This window comes from Cynara cardunculus (genome assembly GCF_001531365.2).
Source record: "Cynara cardunculus var. scolymus isolate 2C chromosome LG 1, CcrdV1, whole genome shotgun sequence".
NCBI classification, from domain to species: domain Eukaryota; kingdom Viridiplantae; phylum Streptophyta; class Magnoliopsida; order Asterales; family Asteraceae; genus Cynara; species Cynara cardunculus.
The window spans coordinates 8926137-8938179 of record NC_037528.1 but is presented as its reverse complement, the minus strand read 5'-3'; the positions used below and the strand labels follow the sequence as shown (position 1 = coordinate 8938179).

The 12043-nt window shown below is 34.3% G+C and overlaps 2 protein-coding genes across 4 annotated transcripts; one reads left to right on the top strand and one right to left on the bottom strand.

The window, feature by feature from the left end:
* Positions 1 to 638: 638 nt before the first annotated feature.
* Positions 639 to 3086, top strand: LOC112508232. Of its 2 annotated transcripts, XR_003068630.1 has the most exons (3): positions 639 to 1201; positions 1370 to 1464; positions 2756 to 2825. XR_003068630.1 is itself a non-coding variant. In XM_025113027.1 (2 exons), exons 1-2 carry the CDS (start codon positions 725 to 727, stop codon positions 2798 to 2800), a joined length of 522 nt encoding a protein of 173 aa, XP_024968795.1. In that variant the 5' UTR covers positions 656 to 724; the 3' UTR covers positions 2801 to 3086. The 2 variants fall into 2 exon arrangements, 1 of the variants encoding a protein (XP_024968795.1); XM_025113027.1 differs by lacking the exon at positions 1370 to 1464 and having other exon boundaries at positions 656 to 1201; positions 2756 to 3086.
* A 269-nt stretch (positions 3087 to 3355) lies between these two features.
* LOC112508216 (F-box/kelch-repeat protein At1g55270-like) lies at positions 3356 to 7192 on the bottom strand. Of its 2 annotated transcripts, none has more exons than XM_025113016.1 (2): positions 6342 to 7192; positions 3356 to 6179 (listed from the first exon to the last, which is right to left on the bottom strand). In XM_025113016.1, exon 2 carries the CDS (start codon positions 4756 to 4758, stop codon positions 3499 to 3501), a length of 1260 nt encoding a protein of 419 aa, XP_024968784.1. In that variant the 5' UTR covers positions 4759 to 6179; positions 6342 to 7192; the 3' UTR covers positions 3356 to 3498. The 2 variants fall into 2 exon arrangements, with proteins under 2 accessions (XP_024968784.1, XP_024968776.1); XM_025113008.1 differs by having other exon boundaries at positions 3356 to 4749.
* Positions 7193 to 12043: the final 4851 nt, after the last annotated feature.

The window sequence follows — 12043 nt, the reverse complement described above, 5'->3', positions numbered from 1 at the left end:
CGATAAGTTCAATCAACAATAGAAGTCAGTGAATCTAATTCCATGACCGTTAATCAACTGGAAAGAGAACTTCATGCATTGGAAATCGAAATAGTCGAACTTTGAAGAACAATATAAATTAGATTGAGTTGTTAGAATGATGGCGTTAACCGGTTCACGATGTGCATTCAATATTCATCACTACTAGGCTTTGGGTCTGTTTTTATAGTTAAAACTCAGTTGTCCAATTCCAAAATTATTAAACCCAAAACTAGTAATAGATGACAGCTTGAGGCCCCTTTACGCTTTGATGCCCTGTGCGGCCGCACGGGGTGCACGTGGCCAGGACCAGCCCTACTTATCTTATCAAGTGAGGTTTTAGTACATTAAAACAATCTCGTATATAATAATTTATAAGGTAAATGTTAATTAAATAAGAATCATCATTCTCATTTATTAGGTAAGATTGTCGGTACTTGCTATTGATCTTTCTGTGTTTATCTAATAAAGTAAATAATCTGATAAACACTTACCAATGAACATTTGGTATATGACCCCTGGAATAAAAATATGTAAAAAAATAAGAAAGAAATTTATATAAAAGAAAACGTGTTGATGATATCAAGATAATGGGTGGCATTGTAGTCAAATGGGACAACCGCCTTGGCAACATGAAAAAGCAGTCTACTCTGTGTGTGTACACCTTCCCATAAATACCTCGCTAACACTACACTACTCCACAACAATGGCGGCAAAAACCCTACTCCTCCTCACCCTACTCACAGTAATCTCTTCAACCACTGCACTCTCCGACGATCCACAACCCTCCGTCTACGATATCCTCGAAAAGTACGGCCTCCCTAGCGGTCTTTTGCCCGATTCCGTCAAATCTTACTCTCTCTCACCCGATGATGGGAGTTTCGTTGTGGAGCTCGAGAAAGCCTGTTACATCCAGTTCGATTACCTTGTTTACTACGATACTAAGATCACCGGGAAGCTCAACGTTGGATCGATCACCGATCTGGATGGGATCCAAGTGAAGAGGTTCTTATTCTGGTTTGATGTTGATGAAATTAGGGTTGACTTGCCAAGTTCCGATAATATCTACTTCACTGTTGGATTTATTAATAAGAAGCTTGACATCGATCAGTTTGAGACGGTTCACGCTTGTACAGATAACGCTCTTGCCTCTTGTGGTCAATCATCAAACCCTATCTCTCAGGTATATATATGAATATGACATGTGTTATGTTGTAGGTTTAAGTTCCATAGATCCTTTGTTCCACAGGACGAATACTTTTCATGTTAAATGTTTCAAGTGCAATGTTGATTCGGATATATCGGCTCAAGTAACATCATATGTACTAATATATAGTAAGATTCGATGCAGTTATCAAATCTATCTCCAGACATAAGAATCTATACTTTCTTATAAGAACATAACAAATTTCAAGGCAAAAGCTAACCTGATTGATACCTGGATAGGTATGTTGTTTTAAAATTTCTTTTAGTTTTTCTTGAATAATCTCATTGTTTAGATAGGGTACTTGTCTGTTCTACGGAATACACAACACAGGAGCCAATTGGGTACGTATTGGCACCGTTCTACTTTCACTATCGCCATCATGGATTAATGGTGTCGCTAGTTCACCATTTTTAGCTAAGCGGTGTACTCTCGAGCTCTATTTTTCCAAACCTCTTTCCTTTGTCCAACGACATTATGTGTTCTATGTGGGATGTTAGGAGTGAATGGAGTCTGGAGAGTGATATGATTGAGGGGTGAGAGTACTTATGAAAGCCGAAAGTGGTGGTTGCTGACTTTTTCAGCCTAGCATTTACACCTCAATCCGAATGCTTGTGTTAAGCGAGTAGACTATTGTAGATAGGATATTTCATCACTACCTAGTAAGATGTTTGGAAGTATACAAACAAGAGAAAGAGAAGTGGAGAAAGATCAAACAAGAGAAGAAAACAAACTTGAAAGATAAAGAAAATTGGTGATCTCGAGAAGGATGAAGGAAAATAAAACAAGAGAAAGAGAAGTGGAGATAGATCAAAGTCCAAGAGTCATAAAAGCAGAGTAGCAGGCAGCAGCAGAAGACAAGGAAAATAATACAGAGAGGAAAGAAGACTAAAAGACAATGAAGATAAGTGGATACCCTACCAACTAAATTAAAAAACAAAAATACAAAAAATAGCTGTTAGAATGTGGCATCTAGCACTGCTATTAGTTGTACTAGTAATCTCTTCTGCAATTTGGCTGAGGGCTCCAAACCGGTATAGTGGGGCGATTAATTGCATAGCTCAGTTGTTCAATAATACATCTCATTTGGGATACTTTGGACTGGTTAGGGAAAGAGGATTGGTTGAAAACTTGATTTGTTAGATAAGTTTGCTGGTGCTGATATTCCTCCTATTTTGGTGGATTGCCTGGTATTATTCGCCCTTTCTTATTTGGATTAAAATCATACTTTCTTCTCCATAACCACAACTACTAAAGTTGAGTAGAGAGGTTGATATAGAATCCATAAGCATTCATAGGCTGAAAATCATCATCCATCCTTTTACCTTGGTAATCTTGTTCCTTGTTCTATGTACTCATAATTTGAATAACAAACTTGATGGGTAAATTATCTGCATGCACTCCCGTCAATACATCATCATCACATACTTGTATATTGACCTGTTTTGTTTAAGGTTCTTGATTCTATAGTATATTACAGATTTGTTGCTATTATGTTGATGGCTGAAAACCTGAATCTGGTTGTTTATACAGCTGCCAGTGAGTGTTGAAGAGGTTGAAATGTTGATCACAGAGTAGAATGAAGGAAGATGTAAAGGTGGATAATAAGAGAGTGCAGGGCAGGAGGTATATCTGTATCCCTGTGATTCGAAGCTCAGAAGCCACTTGTTATGGTTGAGCCTCTGTATAAGTATAATGGTTGTGAAGTAGGAAGTGTATAATATTAGTAGTTGGATATTTGGATGAGCCTTCCACCATGCAATCTTCTCTTCTATTATGAATGGCAAGTGTTGTAATTGCAAATGATGTACATCCAAACTTAGAATCGGTGTACGATGGGTCATTGCCGAACAGGGTTCAAACTTTAGAGGAGTTATCTTTTTAAGAAATTAAGGTATTTATGGGGATCCAATACGCCTAACCGGGCCTTGTTTCGTAATCATGGCTCTTGTGCATTTTATTTTAGCAATACATTTTGGGCCATCATAGATGATTTCGATTTGCAAATAACAAGTGAATTGAACATTGTTTGAAAAAGGCTTTGATTACGATTACAAGCTTCTATTAAAATAAAACCTAAGTGAAGTTTTATTCGTTGTTTGCTTGGTGTTTTAGATTTACATAAACAACTCATGACCCAAAAACACACAGGCTTCAATTATACACATGACATAATCAATCAATTGAGTAGCAACATTGATTTCTGCTTCTAAGACCTACCTCACCTCTGAATTCTCTCTTCTTCATTCCTTCAATCACTACCCCATATCTTTTCATCATGCTTGAAGCACTTGACAGTGCACAATGTGGCTCTTCACACCATTTCGGCCCGATAAACTCGACCATAAATTCGTGAACAATGTCTTTATCTGACCTTTCCCACCGATGTTCTCCCAAACCTCCGGATTACTCTCCACCTCTTTATTCGGGCTCGACACATCCACCACGCTCATACTCATGTTATTCCGAATGATGCACAGCTTCCCGTTCAAACAAACAAGCGCTGCAGCCTCCAATCCACGTGAGTTCCCTAGATGCATCTTACTGTCCATGAATCTTTTCCAAGAACCTGTCCCTTCTTCATAAACCCTAATCTTGCATCCATCCCGGCAATCCAAAGCATAAAGCTGTCCGTTCATTGAGATGCTTGGGTTCCGCCAACCACCAATCATCCCGTTCGTGATGGACCCCCACGTGTTAGATTCCGGGCTATATGCTTCACTCAACACCTCCCGGTGCGCTCCTAGTCCTTTCAAGTACCACTTTCCGTTATGAACCACCCCTATAAATGGTACCATTGCCGTGCTCATATCCGATATGAAGTTCCATCGGTGTTTATTCGGATCATAAACTTCCGCTGACCGAAGGGTCCGGTGGATCCCCTCGCATTCACCACCCGCCACATAAAGACAGTTGTTAATCACACAAGCTCCAAAGAAATGCCTCTTCCGAAGCATATCTGGAGCTCGGTGCCATTTATTTGTCCTAGCACTGTAGAAAATAACGCGCCGCATAGAACCCTTAAGAGGGTCTTTACCTCCAAACAGATAAAGATGACAACCACTTAAAACAGCGCAGCCAAACCCGAGGGCGTAACCGTACTCGACAGGGACCGGTGGAAGCGGCTGCCATAGTTGGTAGGTGGGGTCGAAAGCATGCCAAGAAATCCGTCCATCACGGTCTCGTTTAAAGACATAAACCCATTCTTCAGCCATTCCAAGACTCTTTCTAAGGGAATAGAAGTAGTTACCTGACAGAAGCCTGAACCATCGTTTGCAAACTAATCGAAGCTTGTTATGTTCGGCACGTGGGACCCGGATTAAACACGCAATGGCTAAGTCATCGGGGAGGCCAGAAAGGAGAGGCGGCTGAATCCTCGTCCTTTCCCTGCGCCCATTCTTGGACTTGTGTGCACGTGGATTGATATCCGGCTGGATGCAAAGTTTCGATCCAGGGACAAATTTCCTGGCTCCGGCTACTGTTTTCAAACCCGCATCAACTCTACAGTAGCACGAAACAGACTCGACCTGAATCATTTTGCCATGTTAGGATGCCAATAATCGCCATATAATTTCTGTTAATATCAATAAACATACCCATACCAATAATATTGCAAGAAATGCTGCAATCTTCATTCAAGATAAGATTATCGAGGGTTCAGAGGAAGCAAAAAGTCTAGCTTATACATACATACAAAAGAAAGAATTTCTTTCTAACAACATGGTGTTAAACGAGAAGTCCGATTCGGGGTGCAAACCACACAACTTCAGGTTTCCAACGAAGGGTTAAAAACAGCTTCATGGGAAACTTGTCTTGCCCTTCTGGTTTGGGTTCTTGTTATAGAAGTAGCCAAATTATTTCATGAAAAAAGAAGAAACCCATAGCAATGACTATGGATGCACGCAATTGTTGAACCACGTTAATACAGTATATAGTGTGTGTGATTATCGATCTCAACACATGAATAAGAAATGTCGGCACAATAGAAAAAGATTCTTATTGTTTCATGGACTAATTTTATTCTAGAGAACCTAATATGCAAATCGACCCAGTAAATCCCCACTCGAAAGTAGGTGTGGGAGGGATAAGATGTAAGCGGACCTAACCTCTGCCCCAACGAGTATATAGCAGCTATTTTGGTGAAACAGGGGGCTTGTTCAGAAGTGTGAGCAAACAGGTAGCAGGAATAAAGATTAGCATATGGTGAAAGAAGCACGAGAAAAAAAGAACAAAAAGATGTTCAAGCATGGGTGCAACAATTGAAGACTTATGTATAAAGAACACACCAAACTACTTGGGCAAAATTGACAAAGAACACCAAAAAAATACTCTCTTGATGTAGTAAGCTTCTTAAACATTCAGCAACAAACAGCATAGTTCTATCTTAGACCACTAGCTCACTAAGATTTATCAGAAATCTCCCAGAATCGAGCTTTAGAAACCAGTGTTTGCAGTGTTTACCTCCAGGTTTTATGGGTTCATCCCAATTCTATTCAAGAAAGATATAGGGGATCTGTAATTGTATCTCCATATATGAGAAAAAGAGACCTAAAGTCTGTTTGGTTGCTTAACAAGTAGATTAGCATAGGCAACACCAGCAAGAACAACAAAAGCCACAGCTTTTTTAATCCCAAAGGTTCAAACACAAGGGCCATCATGAGAATCTGAATTCTAATCAAACAAAATGCTGATGGATTCTATTCACAAATAACATCATAGAGTGGCTCACACCAAGACAAAACAAAGACTAGGGTAGTACTCAAATAAGTTTGCTCAAGACTTCCCAAAAACACAAAGAACATACAATTTCTTTATCCCAAAATTCGCATGAAAACAAAAATCCCCACAATTGGGGCTAAACAAACAGAAGCCCTCAATCACAACTTATAAGTAATGTCAAGATTTCTTGAAACTTCTATTCAATTTCATCTGGACATCTCTGCAAATTACTCATATTCTGTGAAGAAAGAAAACCCAAAACCTATCTTACATTGTCAACAACCCCTTTAGAAAAAAAATGCTCATTCCATCAAGATTTCATCTGGGGGTATCATCTAAACACTAGTGAAACACAGATGCTGTAAGCAAGAAAGAAGTCAAAAGGAGATTTGGGACTCACCAATGGAGCTTGAACTCGAAAACCCCTTTGTTGAACACTGGGGGACCGTTCAGGTTCAGGTAATTGAGCCATCTAACTCACAATCGAAGCAATTTCATACGATGAAGTAATGTTTTCTTCTGCTACGAACACACAAATCAAATAATCAAAAAACGTAGGACTGTCTATGTATCGTAGATCAAGAGCAAGAGGAGACCGGCAGTCTCGAAATCTGATCCAAGATTATAATATTCAAGAACCAAATAATAAACTCATAGGATCAAAGAAACCCCTTTTCTAATTCCACATGAAAATGCGAACAGAAAAGTGCGTCTTTGGTATGTATACTTAGATAGAGATTTCAAGAAAACCAAAAAACGCGATAGGAGAAGATCATCTTGATGAACTGAGAAATCACAGCTGGACCCGTGTTGATTTTGTTGTTAAAAACTTTAACAACCGGATTTATCAATCAAGAAAAAAACATATAAAGAAAATAAAGAAGTGATTTTGTAGTGATTGGACAATGGATTGTAGACTTCAAAAGTTAGCAATTCAACTTGGTAGGTCAACGAAAGTAAGACCTTTTCTAAATCTCTAATTTTTTTTTTATAAATTCGATTAATTTAAACACATATAAATATATCTTAATTTACCGATTAAGTCACTGTTGGATGTCGTTGTATGTATTTTTTATCGATGAAAACATATGTCATGTTTGTTGAACGATGGAAAAGTCGTTTATGGATTATAATGACTTTTAAGTTAATCGTAATTTAAAGGGAAAAAAATTCAGTAAACATATTTCCAAGTTCAGTCAATCGTATTTTCTTTTATAAGTATTGTACTGTGATTGTTGCCAGTGAGCTTAAACGAACATGAAATACATCGTAATAAATTTGTCCAAAAAAAAAATAGAACTTGTATATTTTTTTTATTTCACGAGAATTAGAATATTTTATGATCTAAGTTGTTCATGATACTTTATTGTAAATATCATTTAAAATTACTTATATAAGAAAATGATCAAATTACATGTGATTTTGCACTGAAATCATATCTGATTCACACGACTTAAGCCATGACATGAGTGATGAGGTTGCGGGTCACGTCGCTCGCATACCCTTGTGTAGTTATGTTGACCGTTAGTGTAATCACATATCATATTACACCTAATTTGATCGTTTTCCTGTTCTTTTATTTGGTTATATTTCTCATTTGAATCTCTGTCTGTTATCGTATCATTCTATTCTTACGGATTATTACATCGTTTTTTGTGTCTTTTTTTTGTTTTTTAATCTTTTTATATTAATTCTTTTTTTTATGTTTTATTTAATTATAAATATATTATTATTAGAAAACATTATGTTTGTAACAATAAATAAATTATTACTAAAACACGTTATTTTCCTAATTATTATTATAAAAGTATTATATGTTTTCCTCCCCCTATTTAATATTTTCTTTAAAGTGTTATATTTTTCTAAGGATGATGATGACAAAATTATATATTTTCCTCTCCCTTTTTAATAATTCCCTAAAAAGGTTAATTTTTTCTAATAATTATTCATTAAAAAAGATAACCTTTTGTATGTTACTAAACTGAATATTAAATTCAATAAAAATAATAATAATGATTAGTAGATAATTAAGTATTAATAGAAAATTATTATATTATTTAAAAAAAATTGAAGTACTACCTATACAAAAAAATTACACTTTTTGAAATCATTGTATTTTTAGCATCATTTCAGATCTAACATTATAATTAGTGAAAATACTTTAAAGTTTCATGAGAGTTTGTATTTAGATTATGTTTCTTAGGAATAATAATAGTAAATATAAGAAATACATTTTAATAAATATATAAATAATAAAGATAATATATAATATCTGTATAGACTAATGATTGTGTAAGAATAGGAGTTAAGTAAAAAACATAAGAAGAGATTTGGACTTTTGATCACTTGTAATATCACCCTCATCCCATTAATTGCGCCTTCTCACGAAAATTAACTTGGTGCATCTCAGTGGATCTCATTAGGGTTGATCTTCAATCAGGATTTATACAATAGTGGAGATCCCTCCTTACCCTTCTTATCGTAACTTTCATTCTCATTAATACCTAACCCTATATGAATGTGTGTGTGTGTCTGTATATATTGTAATACCCAAAATTCAGTTATCTTGATAAGGTTAGAATATACCTGTATTTCCCTTCTCGTTGTATTAGATTTAAATTCCCTTGAGCGACTTAGGTGTGGGATGTTTGATGGTGTTTAAAATTAAATAAAATAGGTTTTGGGATGAGAAAACGTGTGAAAAGCGGGTGTCATGCGATTAAAACCGTAGCAGAGCAGCGTTAAGCACTGTTTTGTGTCCCCTTTGAAGAATGCGGACAACGTTGATGCGGTTAAACCCGCACTAAAGTCGTTTTAGGCACTGTTTGTGCCATGTTAGAAATCGAGCGGGTGGCTTTGATGCGACTAAACCCACTTCAATGTCACATTTGTCACCTACAGGTAATTAAGTCGATTTTCCTTGGATTTCTCCTCATTTTCTCTGTACTTCTCCTCTCTCGCTTCATTTAAGCACAAAGAAACCCTAGATCCGATATTGGTTCCTTCAAGGAGCATTAAAGTCACTTCCAAGCTAGGATTCAAGATCCACTCAACCTCTTCTTTATTTTGTTAGTTTTCAAGTTTTCTTCAAAACCTAACTTGTGAGTTCATCCTAACTTTTCTCTAACTTTATACATATCAAAATACGTCATTTTAGTCTCCTAAAACGTTTCTTTTGATGTATTTTACATATCTATGGTTTTGACCATTTTTTAGTTTTTGGGAGATCTGGGGTTTTTACCATTTTTGCTAATAAATAACGGATCTTCAAACTATGTGTTATAACCTAGTGATTTGAGTATATAAATACTGTCTGAGACTTGAAACTCCATGACTAATGATTTTACTTGATTTCTTCATATTGGGAGGTATTTCATGGAAATCGGTAAATTTAGAAAACGGGTTTGTGAAACAAAGTTATTCTTGAATTTATGAACTCTTGAGTAAAACGACAAATGTAATATTTGATTGGAAAGAGACATGGTTTTTATTAGAGGTTAAGGGAACTTTAACCTATATGGTAAGCCTTGCATCAAAACGATTTTACGAGGACACTTCATTGATGAAAACTATATATGTAATTATAATTGGTCGTTTTTGAGTTATGGCCTGTTTTAAACTAAATGCAAATGAATAGGAGTCGTTTTATTTAAACGAGACGGTCTTCCCTTTTGTAACTAGAAATAGGCACTGGGTCATCGGGGACAACTTGGTATAGACTCTCTTGGAGCTGATACTAGTCATTGGCCTCATATTTACATCATTTATAACTGTTTGATCTCACTAGCATTTAGCCTAACAATTCTTCTTAAATTAACATGTATATCAGGTTCTTTTAGTAGTGGGGCTACAAAGTCATGAGCGGAGTGTTTGGATGCCAGTAGAGACGGTTCTGGAGTCATTAGCTATTGGCCAGTTTGGCGTTGTTCTTGGACATAATTCTTTTGAAGAGGATGGTGACATCTGTCCATAATCTAAATTTAGTGTAGTTTAAATTAGTAGCTTGTTATTTATCTTCTTATATATTTGGTTTGTAAAACGCAATACTTTCTTCACCCTTAGGGTGATTTTATATTTAATGGGCTCTATTGCTTTGTTAATTGTTGGTTTAAATTTACTCATATTTTATAAGTATTGTATATATATGTATGTATGTATGTATGTATGTATGTATGTATGTATGTATGTATGTATGTATGTATGTATGTATGTATGTATGTATGTATGTATGTGTGNTATGTATGTATGTATGTATGTATGTATGTATGTATGTATGTATGTATGTATGTATGTATGTATGTATGTATGTATGTATGTATGTGTGTGTGATTAATTTGACATTTTCTTGTTTTTACAAAAGGAGTTCGTACCCTCTTTTAATGTAAATCATGTGAATGTAAGAAAAAAGTGAGTTTTCATATTGATGATTGTGGATAGAAAAGTACTAGGTAGAATGCATTTAACAGTATATAAAAATGAATTTAGCTCACCCGTTCTAGAAACAGTTCACTCTCAAATTATTCAACACCCCTACTAAAGGGTACGCTAAATGCACTCATATATATGTATGTATGTATATATATATATATATATATATATAGAAATAAATTCCTAGATACTAACTTACTTCTCACATATATGAATATTAATATTATTTTTTACATTTTTAATATATAATTTGATCTGATTATAACAGATATATATATATATATATATACATATATATAGCAATATCACTAATTAAATTGGAAATTTAAATCAAAATTTCATGAATGATGGGTCAAACTTGAATGTGTGAATGATTATGAGTGGAGGAAATAAATGTGTGGCTTAGTTTTATATTTCTCATTTTTAATTTATTACCTGATTTTTTTAATATTGACTTTTTGTCAATTATTGTGACTTATTTCCTTAAATTATTTGTATTAAAAATAGTTGATGACTTTATCACTTATTTATTGTATTAATTTTTTCAAAATTGCAATTTTTTGTCATTGGATAATTATATTTTTCCTGTAAAATCATATATCTAGTTATATTTGTAATTTAAAAAAAATAAGAAAATACAAATATACGCAACTTTCATAGTATGATGATGATGACAAACTATTAATACTATACATACAGACATATATAAAACAAGCGAATTACAAAAACCATATGGACTGTTGAGTTACTTTTCTGCCATACAAGTGCTTGATTTGATCATCATAAATACCATATGATAGAAATCTATCAAAGCATGCATGTCGATTGATGTCAAGGACATTTTAGTCATTTTGTCAAGTGAGCAGTATTTCTCTCTTCTCATAAAAATGTCAAAGAAGGACAGCACTTTCGTATAGTGATAATGATAAGAACATATTAATCAATGGTAAAAAAAGACCTTTCAGTCGACTTTTAGATTTGTAAATTACACAACAAATTATAAAAAAGTATCAATAAATAAATATTGGAATATACAATGCATTTTGAACCCTTCCCGGCTATTTAGCAACGGTTGATTCAAACCGTCTTTCTTATATAAGAGCATATTTAACAACTTCTCTAAAATGGGAAAAATGGAGAAAATGGAGATTTTAAGCCTATATTTGACTCTAATAGCTTCCCAAAAACTATCTCCAAAATGGAGAAAATATGAGAGATAAGGGGTTTTCTCCAAATATGGAGATCACCCCAAAATGATTATTAAGTGAGAGCACCACTCATAAACTTTGAAAATAAATTTTTAGGGAGAGAAATAATATTTTAGATGAATAAAATATTTTAATATTATAATTAATTTTGGATTCTCTAAAATGAGAAATTTGTTGAGATGAATGTAATATTTTTTGACTTTTGATTCTTCACTTTAAAGAAATTTTGAAGAATCTATTGAAAATGCTCTAAGGTATTGTTTGACAAAAATAAGTTAGCTTACTTTCTGATGACATGTTTGGATACACATAAGCTAGCTTATTGAAATGCTAGTTAAAATAATGTTTTGATAGTTTATTGTCATTTTTTACAATTATAATTCTCATTGATATTAATTATTATTTATTACTATCAGTTATAAATAAATATTAATAAAATATTAAATATTGATACATATTAATTATG